At 41.7% G+C, this 25,779-nt stretch overlaps 1 protein-coding gene across 1 annotated transcript in view; it reads left to right on the top strand.

The window, feature by feature from the left end:
* Positions 1-5,194: 5,194 nt before the first annotated feature.
* The window catches only part of LOC108707477 (AT-rich interactive domain-containing protein 1A), a 36,921-nt gene continuing 16,336 nt past the window's right edge, over positions 5,195-25,779 (top strand). Inside the window, exons 1-2 of the mRNA XM_018245481.2 lie at positions 5,195-7,456; positions 20,176-20,376. Of these exons, the coding sequence (XP_018100970.2) occupies positions 6,791-7,456; positions 20,176-20,376 (867 nt within the window). The 5' untranslated portion in view covers positions 5,195-6,790. The remainder of the gene's footprint in view (positions 7,457-20,175; positions 20,377-25,779) is intronic.

Below are 25,779 nucleotides of genomic sequence, written 5' to 3'. Positions count from 1 at the left end.
TGTTTGATCTGTCAGAATATGTGCTTTCCAAAAATATATAGTTTTCTGGGGTCTTTTTACAGTTTGGGGGTCTTACGGCACATAACGCAGTTGGGGCTCATATGCACGTTTTTTCATTTGGGGTCCATACATACCACATACTTAGGTAAATCTATGCATATTGGGCATCAAACTACTCAGTAAACCTCTGAATCCATATTTAGGGTGATTTTTCTTTGTACGTAAAACATTGTGTGAGATAAATTCGGCAAACTGAAACATTTTTAGTCAATTTCAGAAATGTTGTAAAAACCTCTACATTTAGAAAATGTTTGCAGTTTGGTAATTTGGTATAGAAAGACTTCTTTATCTTTGTTGGATTCATCAGAATTTGTACTTTCCAAAAATATATGGTTTTGGGGGGTCTTTGTGCTGTGAGGAGGGCCTTGTGGCACATAATATGCAGTCAAGGGTCCATGTTCACAGAAGGCAAATCGGCAGCGGAGAAAATTCATATGCTCTGTTTTTATTTGGGGTCCGCACATGCCACCTGCTTTGGTATATATATGCATACTGGGCATCAAACTGTTCGGTAGACTCTTGGTGTAAATATTTAAGATGTTTCCAGTTGTATGTAAGAAATTGGGTGAGATAAATTCAGCCAATTGCAATATTTTTAGGTGATTTTCAGAAATATCATAAAAACCGCTACCTTTAGCGTAGCATTGCAGTATGGTAGTTCGGAGTAGAAAAACCTAATTACCCATTTTTGAATCGTCAGAATGTGTATTTTCCAGAAATATATGGTTTTGGGGGTCTTTGTGCTGTTAAAGGGTCTTGTGGCACATAATACACAGTAGGGGGCTTTGTTCAGAGAAGGCGAATCGACAGCACATAAAATTCATATGCACTATTTTTATTTGGGGTCAGAACATGCCAGCTGCCTTGGTATATATATGCATATTGGGCAGCAAACTGTTTAGTAGACCCTTGGCATCAATTTTTATGGTGTTTTACATCTGTATGCAAGAATTTAGGTGAGATAAATGCAGCCAATTGCAATATTTTTCAGAAAACCACTGCCTTTATCGCCAAATTTAGGAAAGATTTGCAGCTTGGTGCTTTGGAGTAGAAAGACATGCACGGCTTAGTTAAACCTATATGCCATGTGCTTAGGTAAACCTATGCATATTAGGCATAAAACTGTTCAGAGGACCCCAAGCTTTCATATTTGGGGTGATTTGTCTTGATACCTAAAAGTATATGGGAAATACAATGTTGCAGGTTGGAAATTTTGAGGTGATTTTTGGAAATGTCTCCAAAATCACCAAATTTAGGAAAAGGTTTGCAGCTTGGTGCTTTGGAGTAGAAAGACATGCATACCAAATTTGGATTTGGGGAATGTGTATTTTCCGAAAATATATCGTTTTCTGGGCTGAACGTACTTTTTTCTACCTTTACCCCCCAAAACAATGTAAATGTGTTGATTTTGCAGAATCTGGAATTATAGAACTGATAGCTCAAATGGGGTGTCTACATTTTGGGGCCCCTATATGCCACGTGCTTAGATAAACCTATACATATTGGGCATCAAACTGTTCAGTGGACTCCTGGCAATCATATTTAGGGTGTTTTACATTGGTACGTAATGATGTGTGGGAGATATGATGCTGTAGATTGGAAGCTTTGAGGCCTTTTTTTTAAAAAATCTGCAATTTCTATAAAAATCTATGGGGCAAATTCACTAAGCAACGAAAATGCGCTAGCAACGACTTCGCCACACTTCGCTAGGGCGCCGCTAATTCACTAAAATATGAAGTTGCACTCGGTGAGGCGAAAGGTAGCGAAGTTGCGCTAGTGTTAATTCTTCAAGCAAAGCGAAGTTACGCTAGCGATGCCTAATTTGCATACGGTGCCAAGTTAAAGTACAATGGACGTGTATGCTGCAGCAAATACATTACACTACACAAGCCTGGGAAAGCTTCATAAAATAAAATAGAGTTGTTATTTTGCTCTATACATGTGCCCACTGTATAGTTTAGGTGCCATATGTTAGGAAATGTAGGGGGGGAAGGAGGGTACCCCCAAAAAAATTTACGATCTTTTTCACGATGGGTGACGATCCCATCACCCTTAAAAAAGGAAAAGACGCCAGCGTTTTTTGGAGCAATCCCTATCTACTCTATTGCACTTTGCCTAGTCTGAGGTGGCGAAGGCAAGTCTGGCGCAAGAGGTAACATTCAGTAAAATGCACAAGTTAGTGAATTAGCGCAGTTACGTCCCTTCGCCATAGCGCAACTTCGTCTGGCATAAGGGTGCGAACTAGCACTAAAGTAGGTCCACTTCGCTATCGAATTTACGCCAGCGCCAGTTAGTAAATTGGCAAAGTAACAAAATTATGTCACGCTGGCGAATTTGCGCTAGCGTTAGCCGTTTGGCGCTTTAGTGAATTTGCCCCTATAACTTTATGAAAAAATTGCAACTTGGTAGTTTAGAGTACATAAATATACTTACCCATTTTTGATTCTCCATAATCAATTCTTTCTAATTATGGGTAGTTTTCTATGGTAAACCTGTTGATGGACTGTTTGGCCTTGAAATCAGAAGTATGTCGTTTTGTGGAGTGGTGCTTTGGAAATTATGTAGTGTCCTGCTTGGAGATATTGATCTATACAAGAGAGAATTCTCTATAAAACTATATATAAATTTGGTATTGGCATGTTCAGGAGACATAGAACTTTCCAAATCTGCTGTGTTCTTGTACATAAAATACATGATGTTTCTGATATATGTGATTGTGCTTTGTGAAACATGATTTACTAACATGATTAAACACTTACGGGGGAATGTAATTAGTTGCAAAGAGCAAAACAATTTGCATCAATAAGACTAAAAATCCACATCTCGCAATGCAATATTGTTCCTTAAAGTGGACCTGTCACCCAGAAACAAAAATCTGTATAATAAAAGTCCTTTTCAAATTAAACATGAAATCCAATTTCTATTTTTTATTAAAGCATTCATTGCTGTTGTAAGCTCATTTAAAAATCTCAGCTGTCAATCAAATATTGTCTGCCACTCCTCTATGCTAGTGGCATAGAGGCAGGGCAGACAATTACTTTCACTTTCCATTCAGCACTTCCTAGATGTCACTGCTCTCCACACATTCCCCTGTTCTCTTTACCATTTAATTGTGTAGCCAGGGCATGGGGTTGGACATCAGCATACCTCCCAACATTTTGGAAGTAAAAAAAGGGACAAAATTTTTTTTCCCGTGCCTAGTGCAGCAATTTCTTGACCACACCCCTTTCTGTGGCCACACCCCCTAATTACCATGTTTGTTTTACAAAATTTGGCAGGTTATGAAAGTTTGAAATTATTTCTCCTTATCTAAACTGTGTTTTTGTGTCTCAAAATTGTTACAAAGTATCTTATTTGCACCCGTTAGCTGTTCTGGGCTCTCTGCTAAAAGCCAATTAAGTGAGAAACTTTGTTTCTTTTTCTGGCTATTTAGTGCAGAGAAAAGAGGGACTTTCCAGTACAAATGAGGGACTGCGGGTTGAGCTGTCAAAAGAGGGACTGTCCCTCCGAAAAAGGGACAGTTGGGAGGTATGCATCAGGTCCCCAATTCTGGTGCACAAACAAGATTCTGAGATGATACAAGGCTTGTCTTAATAAAAGTGTCCACAAAATGGCTGCTGCCTGCTTGCTATAATTTTGAAATCCCAGACTGAAGGAAGCAAGATTCAAATAAATTATATAGTGTAATTAAAGTTGATTTTGCTTGACTAATGTGATAAAATAGGATTTTGAATATTTTTTTGGGTGACGGGTCCCCTTTAAACTGTTATTACATTGCGAATTTTAATTGCGCTCTCTTAAGAAGTGCTTGAAGGTGTCGTAATCTTTTAGAGCAAACATAACGACCAGGGCCGGAACTAGGGGTAGGCAAAGTAGGCACGTGCCTAGGGCGCCCAGGCACGTACCGCCTCTGTCACCTACCCCGTGTCCGGTCCCGTCTCTGCCCGACTATCTGTGGTATTTTTTCAGTGCATGCGCACGTGAACGGCAATTCGCACATGCGCACGCGGTCGCCAATTCGCGCATGCGCACACTAAGCCGGCGCCGCGACTGGCCGGCTTGCCTAGGGCGCCTGGCCAGCGCAGCCCGGCTCTGATAACGACTTTTTCATTACGAAGTTTTATTACATTGACGCAAACTATAAAATTCGCAGTCGAGCGTGGTCGCTAAAGTTTCTGGGTTTGCAAAAGCTATATTAAATTTGCGCAAAGCAAAATTTGTTCGTGCAAAAGCATAACTTTTCGCATTGCAAATAGTTTTTCCGTTACCGACTTTTATTACATTCCCCCTTTAGAAGCCTGTCTTTTTTTTACAGAAGTGGAATTACACTAAAATTCTAGCATATTTTGAAATCTCAGGTTGTCCTGAGAAAAAATAAACAATATATTGTTCTCCTGTGTAAACTAAAAGACACCCCCAGGAAAGGCCCTTAGGGTCAGGCCACACGGGCAGATCTGCCTTCCGCCGGCTAAAATGTAAATCGCCTGGGGGCAGGCAGACGGAGCACTTCATTTTCCGAAGTCGCCTGAAGTTTCCTTGTGAGGCAATTACTGGCGTCTTCAAAAAACGAAGCATTCCGTGTGCCTGCCCACAGGCAATTTTTTTTTAGCCGGCGGAAGGCGGATTGGGGAGATTAGTCGCCGCGATTAATCTCCCCAAATCTGCCATTGTAGCCAGACCCTTAAAGTGAAAGAGTACAAAATGTCTAAAAACTGCTTGGCAGTAGATGTTCTTATTTAGGACAAAACGGCTGGCAGGGAGAGGGTTAATCTGTAGGCGGCGCTATGTCCACTGATTATGTTACATGTACTTAGTGAGACACATTCTGCTGGGTATATGTAAACACACACAAAGTGCACGTGTATGGAGACACAATGGGTAAATATTTAATAGGGACACGATATGAATAAATTGACATTCACTAAGGTACGTGATGTGACTATTTCACATAAGGTTACAGCAGAACAATTGTCTATTTGCAACGCGCAAGACTGTGAAGCTTGTACATAACTTCCCCAATCCACGTTCTGGTTACCTCCCTCCTTTGTCTCCAGCCCCATACCACCACCCCCACCATTTTACTTGGCCCATCATCCATTGCGCGCGTCCCCTCCCTCCCCTTTCAAACCGCAAAGAATTATGGGCTGCCATGGTCACAACAGGATCCTGAGTGTGGAGCTTGGATCCGGACTGAGGCTAGAAAACAAGCTGATAATGAGCCCCCTCCCCCATTCCAGCGCTCCAGACTATCCTTTTGTGCCGCTTGTATGAGCATACGTGCTGGGAGGGAGGGGGAAACCAGAGCACTGATGCCGCGGGACATGTACACAGATAAATGTGACAGAAATATATATATAGCCCGCAATTGTACAGATACAAATGACTTTGAGCGGTGTATAGTAAAAACATATAGTAACATACAAATATAGGCGATTAATACGTTTTGTTTGTAGAATGACATTTTGTACGTCCTAATTGTAATTAAATTCTAATGGCAGGAATGTTAGAATTCAAAACTCCATGTACAGCCTATCGCAAACTGACTAAGTATAAAATTAGAACAGTAAATCGCTGTAACATGCAAAGTGCGGCACCAACTCATGTTTACATGTATGCTTAGTGTGTGACTAAATACATATGGGCGCACACTCGACACACGTGACCAGCACGTTGCTTCGCAGCACAATGAGCTCAGTACCGGACGCACACACACCACATGACGTAGAATAGCTGCGGAGACGCCTTTCGGCATCACGTGATGCTTAGTGTTCAGCTTCCCGCGCACCGCCCTGGGTCTTACTGCCTGACCTCTCCTTGCGCTCAAGCCTATGGAAGACAAATGAAGAGCTCCGGGTCTTTTTCCCAGATCCAGGTCTTATTGTCCTGACTGTCATCTCGTTCTTTGTAAGCCTATGAAAGATAAAGGGACCAGTCTCTGAGATCCTGGTCTGGCCCTTGGTTTTATATTCGTTTACTTTCCCATAGTCCGGGCTTTACTGTACCCATGGAACTGGTGTTCCAGTCCATAATTCACTTCTGGTTTTACTAGCTCGCCCTACCCATATGCGTGATTTCCAGCTCCTGATTTTACTTTCTTCGGTGGTTCAGCTCTGTGAGAAAAAAAAAATCCAATCTCCTGGTCTTGCAACCTACCTCTCCCTGTTTGAATGATTTAACTCCGGGCTTTGCTCCCCTTGTCCTTATGCCTAGGATCTATTTCCGATCTAGTATATGCTTTGATCCAGTCCCGGGATTTTGATGCTACTAAATGTGAGTGAGCCACCCAGCTCCGGGTTGTACTCCAGTGCCCTAGCTTTATTTCCCCTTGTGCCCGGTCAATGTGATCCAGTTCCTGTCTGTATTCCAGTTCTGGGTTTTGCCGCTTGGATCACGGTGTGAGTGATCCAGTACCCAGGCTTTACCTCCCGGTCCATGTGATTCGACCCAGTCCACGATTTTTTTCTGTGCCTGAGCCGAGTGCAGGAAGCAGCTAGTCCGGTTCCTAACGTGTGCTCCAGTGCCCGTGTCTTGCGGCCTGTACCACCCCAGTCCTGGACTCCAGCTCCGCGCTTTGCGGCCTGTCCCTCCTCCTCCTCCTCTCTCGGTAAAATGGCCTCTCCTCCTACTTTCTACCGCCTCGTGTCCGACTAAGCGGATCCCCCCTGCCCGAACCAAACCCGGTACCCCGGAGGGGAGGCCTCCTTTATCCCCGTCCTTTTTTCTCTCCTCCATGGCTGCTCAGGTGGCCCCGGCCTCCGGCCCTAGTTTGGGGACCCCGCCCGCTGCCGGCCCCGACCTAAAAAAGAGTCCCGGGGATCCCCCTCCTCCCCCTAACGAGACACAGCAAGAGGCTCCGGTTACGGCTTCAAACGAAACAGACTCAACGGAGGCGGCGAACGGGACACGAGCAGTGCCGGCCTCTTCACATCAGGAGCCTGGGGATCCGCCTGCGGCCTCCTCCGCCTCATCGCACCCGCCCGGCGGGTTTGGCTTCTCTCCGTACCCGAGAGGGGTATTTCAGCCCGGCCCTGGCTTGGACTATACTCCTCCAACAGATTCCTATAACTCGTACCCGGCCTATCCTAACCGGGCCTACCCGCCGGGCTACCCCCCGCCTCGTCCGCCCGTCTCCACAGGCAAGCCCCCGGCTCCGGCCTACGCGCCCCCTCCACCGCGATTCGGACCACCGCAACCAGCAGCTGCAACCCCTACACTCAACCAGCTGCTGACAGCGCCCAGCCCCGGGCGGGGATACCCGGCCTACCCGGGGGGAGAATACCCGGATCAACACAAAGGAGCCGAAGGTTACACCACCGGCTGGGCCGCGGGTCAGAGGGGAGTGCATGCCCCTGGCAGTCCGGGGAGCAGCGGTCAAGGTCTGCCCAGAACACCGCAGGTAACATTCTGACGAGGGTATAAGCACATTGGGATATTGGCAGGGGTGGTAGGAATAGAACACAAGTGGGAAAGTAGGGCAGCGAGAACAGAACTGGAAGAAAGGGGCGGGAGGGTTAATTATGGACCCGAAATCGGTATCCATCATGCGGCTGTCCAACTCTTGGGAAACTGCAACTCCCATTTTACCTGGCGACGGTCTGGCAGTTGAACAGCAGTAGGAGGGCCGCATAATGAATATTGTCACGTTTCCAAAAAAAAGTTTTAATCTTATATTTTTATTGTAAGGCGACTGAATAGCAGTAACAACGTTAGATATATTTGGGGTGCAGCGGTGGGCGTTCGGGGGGTGACCGATTGTGCGGAGGCAAATGTGCCGTGGCTGCAAAATCTCCACATTGTTTTGCTGACGCGGTGGCCCATCTCTGCTCATGCTGCTGGTGTGCCATTGTGTGAGCACGTTGTACCTCCTCTGATAAATACAGCAACGCACTTCCTTAGAAATACTGCTGCTGGGGTGAGAGCTTTGTTACAGGCTAGCCAGTATCTTTGTGCAAAGGCTTTGGGCTGAGGGAGCTGATGACTGACACTTAATGTTCCTAGAATTAGATTTGGCCATTGTATGTTAGGAAAGTGTTAACATACCTAAATATGTTGAGGAATTGCCATTATATTCTTGGAGGAGTTGGGAGAAGTAGGTCTTGGGTGCAGGGTGTACATTAATCAGATTTTTAGCAACTGTATGTCTGTCTCTGTTGTGCCCTTTTGGAGAAAAAAACCTCTCCATATATTTTCTTCCATGATGTTTTTGTACCTTGTCAAAGAGGTTTTGGTTAACCTCACACACAAAGCATCACCTTTTATGTCAAGCTTTTGCATACCCTTAGATTAAAAAACAAAACAAAACACATTTTATTTTAAAAGTAGGTCTTCACAAACAGAATTATTCGATATCAGTGTTTAGTACTTGCCAGTATCCAGTGTTATAGCTAAAGCCCCTGCTTGTAATTGCCCTTTGATTCTCATACTTTTTTTAAGTGTTTACTTAATTGCTAAAGTTGTTCCAAAAATGAAGTGTTCAAGACACCTTTCTACAAATGTCTATTTTAACCTTCATATAATTGTGAAATTGGCAGTGATTTTTTTTCCATTCCAAGATATATGTATTGTGCGCATGTATTTGTGAATAAATATATATATATGCTATATCGATATAGTCTAAACTATAGCAGTCACCTGTTTTGTCTGTTCTTTTAATTCATAAATGGTACATTTTTTTTCCAATCTGGTATTTCAATTTGCATTTAGTATTAGGACAAATACCAGATCTTCCACAAAATTTTTGACCAAGTATACCAGTTGATGGATTTTGTTCAACCCTAGTTTGTTTGTACAATGCTACTAGCTGACATATACAGGAACAGCAGACTTGATGTTTTCACCTGTTTATCAGTATTATACAAATTGCTTTTACCCTTTCATACTATGTATGTAAATTGCCCACAAGGGCTAAAAAAACAAAAAAAACAAATGCATGTAATGTGCAATTGTTTGTTCTCACTTTCAAAGGCAGACCTAAAGCTAGGACTTCAGTCCACCAGACTCATAAACACCAATAAGTTGTAACATTTCTATGGCAAGCTTTTTTTTTTTTTTTCTTGTATAGAATTAACTTTTGATGGTAAAACTTGAATGTGGAAGCCTGGTTGTTTTTTCTTGGAGTATATGAAATTCAAGATTGATGAGTCAAGATTGCATTATTGTCCATGAGCACATGGACAGGTGTCCAAATGCCTTTGTTGTACATTTGCCCTTATTCTGCATCCAGGAACTGAGTGAAGAACTGACTGCCAGCTCAGTAAAAGAAAAGCATTTTTTAACTTTTCTGCATGACTTCGGTAAACAAAGCGTTCAGAGTGCCATCTCGACTGCAATTTAGATTCTAGCCAGGGATTAGTCGCCCTGAAGAAGAGGTGATTTATTACCGTGCGACTAAATCTCCCCAAATCTGAGCGTGTCTCTGCTCTTAAGGTGGCCATAGACACACAGATCCGATCGTACGAATCGAGGATTCGTACGATTTTCGGATCGTGTGTGGAGAGTACCGACATCTTTCGTCCGGCGGAGACCGGTCGTTTGGTCGGTCAGGTTTGATTTGACCCGACCGATCCCGCCGGAACCCACGGCACATCGTAATCGGATCGTTCGGCCATACGGCTGAACAATCAGATTACCCCCGATATAGCCATGCCTGTTAATGGCATATCTGGGAAAGATCCGCTCGTTTGGCAACATCGCCAAACGAGTGGGATCTTTGCATCTATGGCCACCTTTAGTGGTAGATTTTATTAAAGTAAGACATTGGAGCTCACCAAAGAGACTTGTCTACCTCCTATTCATTCTTATGGGATTTTTAGAAGTGTATTTATCAATAGGTGAAATATAGTTCACCGTTTGATAAATGCTCTTCTACAAATTCCATATCCATGAATAAAAAAAGGGTGAGTTTTTACGTTTTAACAGAAAAGTCCCTTGTTTAAATAGGTGCTCTGTAATAGCATGTCCAGTATTATCCAGGATATCTGTCATAGTGACCATAACAGAGAACAGACTAGAAATGTAGAAGCCACAATTGCATGAAATTCTGTAAAGCAGAAGTTCGTAAAAACAGAGAACTAGGAATTTCCAAATAATGTAAGGAGCATTAAAACGTTTTTAAAGTCTATTAGTTGTAAAATATTGAGTGGCATATGACTGTTAGTGTTTGTATTGTGTATTCTATCCCACAAAACCAGTCTTTGGCTAATCCAAAACAGAAAATACCTAAAATTAGCATTAATGCAGTGTGTTGTTTAATGGCCACCTGAGGTAGCCAACCTCACTTTTCACCAGGGGGTTGCTTCTTGAACTCCCTGTTGTCTAACACTGTACAAAGTTGCTTCTTGTAATACAGGTATGCGGTTCGTTATCCAGAAAGCTCCAGAATTGGTTGTCTCCGATAGACTCCATTATAATCAAATAATGATTTCTCTTTTCTCTAATAATAAAACAGTACATTGTACTTGATCCAAACTGAGATATAATGAATCCTTATTTGAAGCAAAATTAGCTTATTGGGTTTATTTAATGTTTACCTGATTTTCTAGTAGACTTAAGGTATGAAGATCCAAATTACGGAAAGATCCTTTATCTGTAAAAATTTCCAGGACCCGAGCATTCTGGATAATAGATCCCATACCTGTACCAATGTTTTTTTCAGTTCATGATAGTGGTCTAGGATAAAGTTCTGAAATAACCGGGTCAACCCTTCTGTAATTGCCCGAATAGTAGATTAGCTGCTGTGTCTGAAGGCAAGTTCCTCTACTAGAAATTGGAACTATAGTTGTATGTTATGTATTGCAAATTATCTAATTTTTATACTGATAGATTATATTGCCTTGTTAATTGTGAACCCATAAATCTGAAATCCTGTATGGTGGAACTAGTTAGAAATTTAATGAATGACGTTCAGGCAACTGCTAAAACCATAACATGAGGATAAATGCATATCTTTATTCCAATTGACTTATAAGGATTTAAGTTCAAAGCTGAAACTTGTATTAAACTGTCCACAAACTAGCAGGTTTGCCATTCTAGTCATCTTCCAGATAAGAGAAGTGCAATGTAGTTTCACATGTTGCACAAATTGACTGATAACCTGCCATCATGGCTTTTAGCAGTATCCCAAATGTTTATCTGTTTTGGTAGTATGCAGCTCATTTCTCTGATAATAGTTTATACATTATCATCAGCTGAATTTACCAATATATCTCCTTGATGTTTTCTTCATTCCAGTTGTTTCTAGCCACTTGAGCCGATGTTAGACCATTTTGGTTAAAATAAGGTGACCTTATTTGCCAGTGTGGCCTGTTAACATACATTCTTTAGAAAATATGGAGAATATTTTTTGATTCATCATTATATGTGGTTCTAAGTTTTTTTTTTTTTTTTTGTTTTTGTTTTTTTTTTTTAATGATTTACTACTTACTTATCCATTGAAGATTGGGACTGGCACATAGAAAAGAGACTTAGGGGGGCCCATTTACTAACAATCTAATTTGCATTTTTTTTTCAGTTTCATATTTTTTAGCGCCTCATTCAGCATAATTTTCCATTCATACTTTAATTTTATTTATTTTTTTAATTTTGATTTTTAAATGTCATGACATTCGTGATTTTAGTTTGTGAGTTTAGTTTCAGGAACCTTTAAAATCTGACAATTAGGTCCTCACGCATAGTGCGGTAGAGCAGTATTTAATTTCAGTAAAAAGTGATGGTCCAGATATGGATTTTATTATCTGGAATCTTGGGACTTGTGGTTAGATCCCATGCATGTAGTTAGGATAATAGGTTGACAAAATTGGGTTGGTGTTACTGGAGAACATGCTTCATCAGGATATATGTAATTATGAGTTTCAACATATTCTGCTGCATTTTGCAGTTGTTAAAACTTATTTGTCCTATCCTATTCAGAATGCAACAGTTCTGACTTTTCAAGCTCATGGATTGCCTTATGCAGGGACGTAGAGACTGATTTACTTTTGAGTCTGTTGGAGAGGTAAATCCATCTATGCATGTTCAATTTGGTCTGTTGTTAAGTTTGAATGATTGATTCCTATAAGGCTGTGCACACAAGTCCACCCCTCCCCATGCACAATTCAGGTACATGTCTGCCCTGGTTGACATTTAGGTTAATGAAATTGTCACTTTTATTTTCCTTTCTACGTGTACACGTGAGAAAAAAAATCCGGACGGTTTGCCAATGATTAAAATGAGTAGATGCTGCCCTAAAGTGTTTTTTTTTTTTTATTCTGTACTTTTCCTCATTAGACTCTCATTAAATTAAGTTTAGCAGTGGAGGGACATATAGCTTTGCTGTTTTCTTTCTTGCTATCTAAAATATGGTACTGATCAGTAACATAAGTATACAGACCCGATGCTTGAGGATGTTAAACAATGGCAGATTTTTTACCAGTTTATTGTGGGCAAGAGCTGGGCCCCCAGTGGTTATTGGCTAAGAAGAAAGTTGGTCCTAAAGCACTACATATGTCACCATACTTCTGAGTTGTGGCCCATATACATCATTATATAGCTTTAATTTGCCACTGGATTTTACACCACTTTTCTGGCATTGATTTTTTACCACATTTTACACATTTTGTGTTTTTTGTAACGAAACAGTGAATAGTTGAGGATCAGCTGTATCTTGGTCTGCGTTTGAATACAGGCTGTGGAACAGCCATGTTTAGCACTGTATCCTGCACATGCCGAGTCTTTCCTACAGATTTTCTCATGGCGTGATAGGGGTCATGCGACAAGGTAACCATTGTTTTCATGGACACTTGGGGGGCTAGTCATGTGCGCCGCCTGCGGGCAGATTTGGCCATTTCCACACAAGATTTCCCAGTCAAGGGCAGGTTTGAGTGGCCTTAATCTGCCTGCTTCTACCTCCTGCAGCCTCTAGACATACCAGTCCTGCCCCTTTCAGGAAATCAGAGGTGTGACGGACATAGTTCTATAGAGGGGCTGCATCACTACTGGGGGGGGGGGGCTGTGTAAACTACAGGGGACATCAATGGTGATGCTACTCATTGCAACCAATCACATCTTTGCTTTTGTTTTCTAACTAGTCTGGTTGCTATGGGCAACATCAACGGTGAAACTTTTTCCCCTCTGTTTTACACAGCATGAAAAATAGTCACCCTGATGTCCTTGCTAACCCACTACTAGAGCATAATTTAGAAAACAGGAGTGTGTGTTTTATGATGTGATTGGGTCAAGTGGGTGCTATTACATATGGTTGTGCACATTCATCTGCTAACTTTAATGAACAGTTTGTGTGTGCTATGCAGGTGTGCTGAGGGTAAATGATGTTTCAGGGTGACAATTTGGCATTTAATTGTTAATTCCTATTCAGGCCTATGCCTGTATTACTACCAGACATAAGCAGGTTGTTTAATATAGGGTGCAAAGTTTGCGGTTTTTAGCAACCAATTAGTAGGTAGTATTTCCTAGTCACTTGTGTTAAATCAAGCTTCTTATTGGTTGCTATGGGTTACTGCTTCTGGGCAAACTTTGTGCATTTTATTGTGTGTGGAGTAGCTTGTTTGCTCAAGATGTACCTAGTCTGGAATAGTTTATTCTTTGTTATATGATTATCTAAGTCTTCCCTTTGGACAAATGTAAGAGTACTGTTTTGTCTATGAATTGCTTTAGATCTGTGTCAGTGACCTTCTTTAGCAAAGGCACTTTAGGTTTCTTGTGAGATGGTACATAGGGGACCGTCTTGGGGCTTGTATAATGAAAACTTATAGCAATGGTGTTTGAATCATTCCATGTAGGGAAAGTATTCTACTAATGCTATTAACTGTTTAAAATACATGTTGTGAGAGAGTGTGATGGGTAAAGAGGGTTTACATTTTACACAATTATCAATCAGACTGACCCCCCCCCCCCCATCCTTTTAAAAGCTGGAAAGAGTCAGAAGAAAAAACTAAATAATTAAAAAAAACAATTGAAAGGTTGCTTAGAATTGGCCATTCTATAACATAGTAAAAGTTAACTTAAAAGGCAAACCACCCCTTTAATACTTTTTAAAGTAGTGTTCTCTGTTTTATTCTTCTTTTGCTTGTTGAAGATAGAATGCTGTTTGACTTGGCACTGCATTGCAGGCCTCTGCAGTTGTACGTCCACTAACCCTAAACACGTGCCTGTTTGCACTTTCTGCCTTTATGGGCTCACCTTGAACTAAAGCACTTCTACATATTTATCCATGCTTTTATAAAATTTTGGTCAGTAAGTATTTGTATCTGAATGACACATACAACAACAGATATTGATAAGGATTATATCATATGATACATACAGCTGGAAGAAGCCAACATTTGTTTACATTTTCTTGAAACCCTAGTAGGAAACCATGTACTCTATTGGCTGGTATTTATTTTCCGGTTATTTATATAGTGTTGATACATTTCTGCAGCACTTTACAAGATTATTCGTCATTCACATTGGTCCCTGCTCAAGAGAGCTTACAATTAAAAGAAGGAAAGGCTAAATTAAGTAAGCTTTATCAGAAAGGTTTATTTAAATACACCAATAAACCCTCAAAGTAATGCTGCTCTTAGTCAAAAGAAACACTGCATTTCTGTCCTTCTATTGTGTATACATGGGCTTCTGTATCAGACTTCCAAACCTCCAGGGCTTGGGCTTGAGCATGCCCAGCTTGCCACCTCTCTATTTTCCCCTCCATGCTGTAATCTGAGCTCAGTGCTATGAGCAAGTAGGGAGATACTTGGGCAGGAAGTAGTCACACCAAGCTAATATGGAAGCTGCTATCCTAAAACAGAGAAAGCTTGTAGAGCTGTTAACTCCAGTACGGTAAATCATTCTGCAGAGTAAAGATATATTGTGGCTAATCAATTATAATTTTATTATACTGCTTCGGTATCTTTCAGTCTCCTTTAAATCACATTCACACGCGAATATCCTGCTTGTATGATTTTTGGAGTGTGGAGGAAACCTGTGCATACATGCGGAGAACATTAAAACTTGTTGTAGGTAGTACCCTCAGGACCCCCGCACTGTTAGAGTTGCAACCCACTTCCCATATTCAAAGACTATTTGTAACATTCATACATATTTTATATTTGAGCAATATTTACTTATTTACATGTGCTTTATTATAATATACTTGGTTAATGCATTCTGGATAACATGTCCCATACCTGTATAATAAAATATGCAGCTTTAGGGGGGGGGTAAACCTTGATTGCCCATGTGGAGGGGGAAACGTGCTTGCCAAATATCAAAATTGCCTCACGGCCAGCATTTGGTCACTTCTCCATGCTAGGGGATTTAATTTGACATAGTTGATACAAATTTCTGTTGAATGTAACCAATCCCTTAATGGCTCCTTTGCTTTCTTCTGCTGATAACATTAGACATTTTATATATAGATAGATAGATAGAACACGTCAACGATTTTCTCAGTAAATATATACTGTATCTAATGGGGCTATTGGCAGGAAATTTACACCACATGTCGGTAACAACCCAAGTAATCCACACACACATAAAATCAAAATAAAGTCCATGTGTGATAAAGTGGAATGACACACAAAATAAGTATTGAACACACTTACTGAAATGTATTTAATTCTTGAGTAAATTAGGACAGGAGTAAAAATAGTGGAGCAGATGAAAGAAGCTGAAAAGCTGTGAATTGTTAATTCAATAAGATTGGATGAAAGCAGTGAAAAATGGAGATATGAAAAAAACTGATGTATTGCCTAAATATTTTTGTTTTATTTTAAGTTAACTTGGAGTGAAGCATTAAAAACTTTTTGTATAGAAAATGTTGAACAAAACTGGTCTATATTGTTACTGCACCTTTACACCAGTGAGTATCGTGTATAAAAGCACTCTGCCTTTTAACTGTGTATTCGGGTCTTTGGTAGCATCATTTCTCTGACATTTTAACCTGTTGTTACTGTTAAGACATCCCCCAAACTCAATCTAATTGGTGGCCATTGTCCATAGACTTGTGCTTCCCTTTTCGCAGTGCTATGTTTTATTACAAGAGAGACCATAGAAACCTGATTTTATGTATCTCGATTTTGCTTTCCTGTAATTGATGCCTTTGTTTTTACCATCCCATAAAGGTAAGTGGTGGGTGTTTTGCTTTTTTGTTTTTTATCCCTCAGGTTTCCCAGAATTTGCTGTATTTTGCCGCCATTCCCTGAGAAATGTAAAATGTGGCTCTACTATACAATGTGCGTACAGGTGAATCTGTGTGTGCCAACTCCCCCCATCTCCATCTGAAGGGTGTTGGTCCTGGCACTTCAAGTTATGCCATTGATAAATACCCTTTAAAAAAAAATGTTCTGGTAGTACCAGGTGTCATTCACCAGGCACTTCAGTTTGACTGCTATTTAGTCATTCTTCCCCAAGTAATGTATAGGTCGCTGTGAATTTTCTCTATTTTTCTATATGTTCATGCTATGATGAAACTGTGCTAGTAGTAAAGTGTAATACTGGCATTGATGTGCATTTGGATACAGATCTCCTCCTCTGTCCTTAGTATTGTTTTTCACACTCCAGTATTCTGGGATTATACTCCACCCCCTCTCCAGTTTTGCAGTCATGCAAATTAGCCATGTGGCCAATTCCCAAGGCCAGAGTCCGCTGCCCCTCCTGTTTTATCTGCCGTGACTGTGAGGGTGGGTTGATTAGGTGTGGCAAACTCAGGAGGGAAAATCTAGGCTGTTACAGTTTGCCTCCTCTTCCCCCCCCCCATAATGTCCCCAGAGCACAGATCTTGTCATTCATTGCCTGCCAGCACTCCACACCAGACAGCCGGCTTTTGGCTGCACTTCAGATGGGTGTACAGCTGGGACCTGTTACACTTCGGCTGCTTGCCTTTCCAGATATAAATAGCTCTTACCAACAGCCTTCATGAGCCTAATCCCAGAGGTAACAAGCAGGTTAATTACTGTGGGAACAGGTTATGTCTGATTATTCCTAACACCTTGACCTTAACCTTCTACCTTGCGAAGAAACGCTACACTTCTCGTGTTTGCCTTTCAGCAAAATATCTGCTTATGTATATTTTTATTTATATGGCACTGTTACCGCAGAACAAGAAACAAACAACGGGGACCATTCATCCAAAAAATTATTCCAAATCCTATTTTATCATGTTCGTCAAGCAAAAAGAACTTTAATAACACTTTAAAAATTATATGAATCTTGTTTCCTTCTGTCTGGGAACTCCATTATAGCAAGCAGGCAGGAGCCATTTTGTGGACATTTTTATTAAGGCAAGCTTTGCATCATCTCAGAATCTTGTTTGTGCACCAGAATGGGGACCTGATGTCCATCTCCATGCACTGGTTACACAATTAAATGGTTAAGAGATGCACTGAATGGAAAGTGAAAGTAATTGCTTGCCCCGCCTCTATGCCTTAGGCATAGAGGAGGGGCAGGCAGTATTTGATTGACAGCTGAGATTTTTAAAGGAGTTTACAACAGCTATGAATGCTATGAATTTGGATTTCTTGCTTAAAGGGATACTGTCGTGGAAAAACATGTTTTTTACAAAATGTATCAGTTAATAGTGCTACTACAGCAGAATCCTGCATTGAAATACGTTTTTCAAAACAAGAAATGGATTTTTTTTATATCTAATTTTAAAATTTGCTATGGGGCTAGACATTTTGACATTTCCCAGCTGCCCTGAGGTCATGTGACTTGTGCTGTGATAAACTTCAGTCACACTTTACTGCTGCACTGCAAGTTGGAGTGATGTCATTACCCCTCCCTCCTACAAGCTGCTGTAATGTAAATAGAGCCTTGTCTGCTGAGCCTGTCAATTGAACAATAGGCAGGTATCAAGATAAGTTCTCACTGACACCATTTCAGAAGGACTGAAATAATATAGATAGTTTATTATATTTGTTTACACAAAAATGGCAGAAACACAGGAGTACACTCCCAGGACTGATGACAGGGAATAGAAAAAAAGGATAAAATAAGGAGGACATACTTGAAAATCAGAGGAAGTCTAGGAAGGGTTAAAATAGCTCAGGAGAAAGGAGGCAGTAAGTAGTTAATGAAAAAAGTAGTATTGCAGGAAAGGAGCAAGGTGTGTGTGAGGTGGATAGCAGAGGGAACTCGCAGCTCCTTTACCTCATCTAGTAACCAGTAAAACTAACTAGGAAGGCAGCAAGGAGAGAAAGTTCCCCCCTCCAAAGGAAAGCAGAGATCAAACTTACAGAACGGCAGGAGCTTTGATAGTGTCTGTGGGAGGAGGGGCTGCTAGTGCAGCTGTAGAGCAGGCAGAACGTAGGAAAGTGAAAGTTATTGGTTCCCTGCAAACCATGTGACCTCTCTCCTCCAAACATCACAGGCATGGGCAGAGAGGGGAGGGGGAGTGTATAGCTAGATTCTCATGTCGTAGCGCGACCTGGCTTTTCATTACAGAGTGGCTGCCTCCAAGCACACAGGTAATGCTGTGCCTGATGTTAGAGCAGCACAGGATGAATGTGTAATGAGCAGAAATGGAAGCCCCCATGACAAAATACAAACTAAAATAACTTATGCATGGATTTGTGGATTAACATTTTATTTGCCAGACAGTGTTTATGCATGTGTGTTTTTTTATAAAAATGCAAAAAAAAATTTTTTTTTAAAATGACGACAGATTCCCTTTAATTTAAAAAGGACTTTTTTATTATGCAGATTTGTATCTCTGGGTGACAGGTGAACTTCAATAGAACAAACTGATCATTACAATAAATACAAAATACAGTTGCATTAAAGATTGAGTTAAGTGCTAGAGGCGAGTAAGAGAGAGTAAACTTGGCCTAAAATAGGATATGTATATAAGTGCTGTATAATATACATATTACAATATTGTATGTGTGCTGTAGGGTACAGTGTCTGTCCATTGTGTGCCATTTGTAGAGGAGCTCTATGTGTGAGTGTTGTCACCTCAACCTGTCCACTATAATGTATACCATGAATGTCACTAAGGCTTTTGAGAGATGCTAAAGGTGGCCATAGATGTAACCATCTATCTGAAAAAGATAAGTTGGTTTCAATACACAAACCCCTATATGTAATAAAAGGCACTAAGTTTGCCCAGGAGCTGTAACCCATAGCAACCAATAAGATATTTGCTTTTAAACAGGTGACCAGTAAATACTACCTGCTGATTGGTTGCTATGGGTTACTGCCCCTGGGCAAACTTAGCGCCTTTTATTGCATATCCCCAAAAGTGTACAGTTGAATCTTCAGATATACAGGTAGAAACAATAGAATTATAACTGTATTTGACGATTCAGCACGAACAATGCCCGATGTTAGTTATCAAAAATTTCCGGCCAGCCTGATCGACGTGCCCAACGATATCCACGTCTTCTGCCGATATCTGACATCGAAATTTTTTTTGTACATTACCGGTGCGTCTATGGCCATCTTAAATTTGGGCTCTTTTAACAAACCCTTGCTAGCTGTTGATCATACTCCCCATCGCAGTATATGTGATGGGGATAAATTCAGAGCACATTTTTGTAAGCAAGTAATCTAAAAACACAGGTTAACTCCACTTGTTGCTGAGGTTCTAAATGTTCTAAATTCAGCAGTAATCTGCTTTGTTGGTTAAAGCGAACGGTATTTCACATTTAAGTGACCTAATGCAGTTCTCATCTGATGGGATTGGGAATGTCTGATATTTGGTTAATTGTTTTGTTCCTCCCCAAATACATAGGTAGGTAGAGAGCCAGTGTGGTCAGGCGTTTCCAAATAAGCAGTTAATGTCAACCCATGTGCAGCCACTTTAACTTAAAAAGGGCAATGCTATTTTACCGTAACTAGCTTTGAGGTTGTCTGCCTTTCCTTGGGGTTTTTGCAGAGGAGCAAAAACTGGAGAATATGCCCAGACTTTGCATTAGGAAAGCCCCATTAATTAACAACAAGATTTGCTAGTTTTTCTGTCAAGGCAGTATAGCCACTACCATTTGTTTTTTCTACAATGAGGAAATTAATTCAGATTATGCCTTATACTGCACTCTGAGGGAAGCAGTATGATACTTTTCCTGTAAAGTGTTTGCCATTTATAGAACATTTAAACTATTTTTGGATATTAAGATTAATTCTACCATTTTTCTATACCCACAGCCTGCTACCCCCATGGATCAGATGGGAAAAATGCGACCCCAGCCATATGGGTCCACTAATCCATACAGCCAGCAGCAGGGAGCTCAACAGGCACACTCTGGGTACTCAGTGCAGCCTTACTCTTCCCAGAGTCCACAGAGATATCCTATATCCATGCAAGGAAGACCACAAGGTGGCATGAGCATGCAGTATGGGCAACAGGTACAGTGAAGTCTTATTAGAGACCGTTAAAAGGGATACTGTCATGGGAAAACATATTTTCCCCCAAAAACACATCAGTTAATAGTGCTGCTCCAGTAGGATTCTGCACTGGAATCCATTTTTCAAAAGAGCAAATTGGTTTTTATAATTAATTTTGAAATCTGACATGGGTCTAGAAATATTGTCAGTTTCACAGGAGCCCCCAGTCATGTGACTTCTGCTCTAATAAACTTCAGTCACTCTTTATTTCTGTACCGTAAGTTGGAGTAATATCACCCCCCCCCCCATAACCAAATAGCAGCTCCCTAACACAAGATAACGGCTTCCTGGTAGATCTAAGAACAGCACTGCGCTGACTCTTTCTGAAAGCACGTACCAGGCAAAATGACCTGAGACGCCGGCCTGTGAAATTTATAAATGAAAACTAAACCATAAAAATCATGACCGCATCACATTAAGTTAAAGGTGACCTACCATTTCAAGGCTTACTTTTAGTTTGAGCTACACCGTGATATTTTAAGACAATTTGAAGTTCGTCTTCATCTTTGTAGTAGGAGTTATTTACATTTTAATTCAGCAGCTCTCCAGTTTGGATTTTCAGCAGCTGTCTGGTTTCTATGGGTCAGTTACCCTAGTAACCAGACAGAGGCTTGGATAAGATACTGGAAAAGTAAATTGTGCTCTCAAATAGCTATCGTTTTTTGACGGCCAAGGCCAGTGACCCTCATCTGAAAGCTCAGCAGAGGAAGAAAAATTTGAAAAATGAAAAGTTGCTAAAAAGTCCACATACAGAAAAATCATGATTTTTATGGTATAATACTAAATCACACTTGTGTACATTGCATGGGATTAATTCTACCATTTAAAATGGTTTTCTTGAACCAATACGTGGGTTGTTGGTTTTTTTTTTTTTTTTTTTTTTTTTTAATATCAGCCGGGGCTTCAATGGAACTGCTTACAGACAAGCTATTGTTTCTCCTACTCAATGTTACTGAAGGAATTGCAGTAAACTTGTATTTTTATACTCTACCAGGGAGCTGTTATCTGGTTACCCTCCCATTGTTCTGTTGGTGTGCTGCTGGGGGGGAAGCTATGGGGTTATATCACGCAACTTGCAGTGCAGCAGTAAAGAGTGACGGAAGTTTATCAACACGAGTCACATGACTGAGAGCGCCTGGAAAACGTACATGTCTAGCCCCATGTTAGATTTAAAAATTTAAATGTTAAAAAATTAAAAAAAAAAAGATTTAAAAATTTAATGTTAAAAAATCTCTCTCTCTTAATAAAAACTGGTTTCTGCTCAGGATTCTGCTGGAGGGGCACTTAAATGATAGATACTGTCATGGGAAAAATGTTTTTTTTTCTTCTTGAAACACATCAGTTAACAGTGCTGCTCCAACAGAATTCTGCACTGAAATCAGTTTCTCAAAAGATCAAACAGATTTTTTAATTTTTAATCTGACATGGTGCTAGACATATTGTCAGTTTCCCAGCTGCCCAGACATGTGACTTGTGCTCTGATAAACTTCAGTCACTCTTTACTGCTGTACTGCAAGTTGGAGAGCTATTTCCAAACCCTTTAAAGAGATACTGTCGTGGAAAACCCCTTTGTATTGTTTTTTGAAAAGGCATCCTTTTACCCAAGATTTAATTATGAAATTTGGTTTGGGGCTAGACATATTGTCTGTTTCCCAGGTGCCCTCGGGTCATGTGACTTGTGCTCTATCAGCAGAACAATGGGGCTCATTTCTAAACACTGGACATTTTTGCACCTGGGCAGTTACCCATAGCAACCAGCCAGTGAATGGCTTTTTACAGACAGCTGGCTGTTGAACAATGAAAGCAAACATTTGATTGGTTGCCATAGGTTACTGTTCGGGTGCAAATTTGCCCAGTGTTTATAAATGAACCACAATGAGTGGCTAACCAGATAGCAGCTACCCGACACCTCTGCTGAAGAATTTGTTTGCATTGCTTAAAGTCCCTAGCCCCACCTAGTGGTAGACGTGAGAATAGCACCAACGTAGGAAAACCCTTACTTGGGTGCTAGGTACAGGGCTAGGGAGCACTTTTAGCAATGTAAACACAAACTAGGGTCATGGTTTAGAGGAGAACTAAACCCCCTTTAGCCAAAAGTCCTCACTGGTCCCCCTCCCTGCCTCCCTCTGCACAGTCTTATCTCTGAATTGTATCCCCTCTAGAAATACTGACTGTATATGCAGAGTCAGCGGAGCTCACTGGTGCCATCCTCCGGCACTTCTGTTACTTACGGCACATGCACAGTTTTGTCGTTGCTCCGACTGCGCATGTGCCAATATGGCACTCACATTATGAAGAATGCAGAAGATAGTGTCTGTGAGCTCCACTGCGCCAACTCTGCATGTGTGGTCAGTATTTCTAGAGGGGGCACAATTCAGAGTGAAGACTGTGCAGGGAGGGGGGCCAGTGTGGACTTCTGGCTAAAGGGGAGTTTAGTTCTCCTTTAATACGATGGGAAGGAGAGAAACAATAGCTGTCTCAAGGCAGTTCCATCCTGAAGTGCTGGTTCCTTCTCAAAGCTCAGGATCAGGCAGAAAGCATTGACATGGCTGCCTCCACACCAGTATTACAGGTAAAAAAAAAAAAATTCTATTCGTCTGCTTGGGGGTCACTGGAAAAGTGGGGTATAGCTGGTACCACTAGAAGGCAGAACACCATCAAAAAAGAGAGAATTGGCTCCTCTGCTGGCTATACCCACCCCCCAGTGGGCCCAGCTCAGTTTTTGTGTCCTTAGGAGGTTAGGGCGTTTTACAGCTACTTCAATTTCAGATATATTTTCTGACAGACCGGGATACGCAGTCACCTACACCAAGTAGTGTGCCTGAGTTGTTATCCTCTATGGTATTTCGGGTGCTTCTAGCAATGACTACTCTGCCTCACCGTACTCTCTTCCTCACAGAGAGAAAGTTGGCTGAACAGAAGACAGGTGAGATGGGAGCCTCCTTCCCCCTATGGCTGGGGACTTGGTGTTTTTTTTCCCCTCATGCAGAGTCCCACTCTTGTGATAGGAAACCTGGACTGAGCTGTTTGTGTGTCATGCTGAGTTCCGGGGCATGCCAGGTTTTTCTTTTGGATGTGCGTCCAGCTCACGTCAAACCTCGCTAGAGTTGGAATGATTTCTCCGGAAGATCCTGAGAACGCATCCTTGTGCAGTGCACCTCACACCGCACAGCTGCCCATACTTCTATCATCAGGGCACAAGGCAACAGTGCACCTGTTGGCTACTTCATTTTGGTCTGTTTTTTGGGTACAGGCCAGTGCACAGTTCATTTAGGTAAACTATCCCCATTATTTTGGGGTAGCCTTACCAACCCCTCACCATGTCTGAGGGACCTAGTGATGGCCTTTTTTTTCCAAATGTAAACCAATTGATCAAAATTCTGAGCCCCCAGGACTCCATTCTACCCAGATGGACCAAGCCACCCAGGTAGAACCAGCCGGCCCCAATAAAGAAAAACAATTAACAGAACTACCAATTTTTTCAAGGGATACATCCTCAGCAGATCAGCAGTCCATTTTGGAATGGGCAGCCCATGTAGCCCCTTGATACCAAAACTAGCCCTCTCCCTAGACTTGTTTCTGTCAAGGCTAGAGAACCCGAAGGCAAAAGCCCCTAAAAGTAGGGAACTCTCACAACTCCTCTATGTCCTCCAGAATCAGAAGATGACCTTTTCCTTTCAGAGGGTGAAATATCTCATGACGCAGACAAACAAGACGAAGATTCTCCTAAATTTTCTTCAGAGGCAGTGGATTCACTGATTTACTCAGTGCTAGAAACCCTTCACTGGCAGGAACCAGAGGTTAACCCTCACGCTTCCAACGCGCTCTTCAAATGCAATGGCAGATCCTCTCCGGTCTTCCCCCTACCATTCCCAACTTGATCAGATAATTCAACAAGAATGGGACAATCCTGAGGCAGTTCCAAACCAACCGTAGGTTTCTAAAGCTTTACCCTTTTGCCACACAACTCCATAATAAATGGGCTTCTCCACCTTCAGTGGATGCCCCAGTATCTCGACTGGCCAAGAACACAACCCTGACGCCTCTCCATTCTCGCATCATCAGGCACCTCCCTAGCCCAATTCTGGCCACGGGCCTGGGTTAGTAGGGCTACCTAATCCTGGTCCGACTCGCTGCTCCAGTAAAATGGCTTCAGGGGCCCCACACCATGAACTATCTCACAATGGGTTTCCCAAATCAAGGAAGTAAATGAAAGCAAGTCTGTGATGCTTCCCTGGACGCTTTTCAAGTACTTGCAGTCGCTGCCCACATTTCTCTCTGGATGAAGTTGTGGTCTGCAGATTTTTCTTCGAAAAAATCATTGACTTCCCTCCTTCCAGGGCAAGCTTCGTTTTGAGCCCAACCCAGACAAAATGATTAGCCAAGCCACTGGGAGCAAAAGTACCTCCCACAACCGGAAGCAAGATTGTCCTTTCGTAGGGGAAAGTTCTTTGCACCCCTCAACACAAAATTGGCAGAACATTCCCCTCTGCATCAGACATCCTCGAACAGAGGTGCGTTGGGAGCAAACCAAGGCCTGGCAGAACTGTTAGCCTGCCTCAAGATCCACAGACAAACCCACCTCTGCATGACTGCGGACCACATGACAATAGGGTGAAGGCTTCACCACTTCGCGGATGCCTGGATCACGCTTACTCAAGGGTACGAGGTGGTAACACTAGGTTATCACCTAGAATTTTCCTCTACTTCCTCCTTGCCGCTTTCTTATGTCCAGGTTGCCTCAAGAACTATACACACAGAAGGCCTTCAAAGATGTAATATCCAACCTTCTCAGGACAGAGGTAATCCTACCCGTTCCACCAGCAGAATGCTTCAAGGGCTACTACTCCATCATTTACGTAGTTCCCAAAAAAGACAGCTCTGTCCGACTGATCCTTAAAGGAACTCAACAAGTTCATTCAACCACGAAAATTCAATATGGAGTCTCTAAGATCCAGTGGCGTAACTATGGGGGGAGTAGGGGGTGCGATCATTACCACATGAGTACAGGCCAATTTCTGGCTTCTATCGACATAAAAGTCGCATATTTACATGAACCAATTTTCTCATCCTCATCAGAAGTACTTAAGCTTTCCCTTCTCAAATCCGTTCACAGCACTCCCATTCAGTCTGACATTAGCCCCACGGGTCTTCATCAAATTTATGGCAGTAGCTACAGTTGTGATCCGCAATGCAGAGTTCTCGATAACCCTGTACCTAGACAACCTGTTAATCAAAACAATTAATCACCGTGACCATCTCGAAACATCAATTTGAAAAAGTCTCCCCCCCCCCCCAGTCAATCGATGGTGTTTCTGGGAATGCAGTTCAACACACTAACTCAATAGATCTCTCTCACAGGAG

This window comes from Xenopus laevis, chromosome 2L (genome assembly GCF_017654675.1).
Source record: "Xenopus laevis strain J_2021 chromosome 2L, Xenopus_laevis_v10.1, whole genome shotgun sequence".
Classification (NCBI taxonomy): Eukaryota; Metazoa; Chordata; class Amphibia; order Anura; family Pipidae; genus Xenopus; species Xenopus laevis.
Note: the sequence above shows the minus strand (reverse complement) of the source record. Positions and strands in the feature narration are given on the sequence as shown.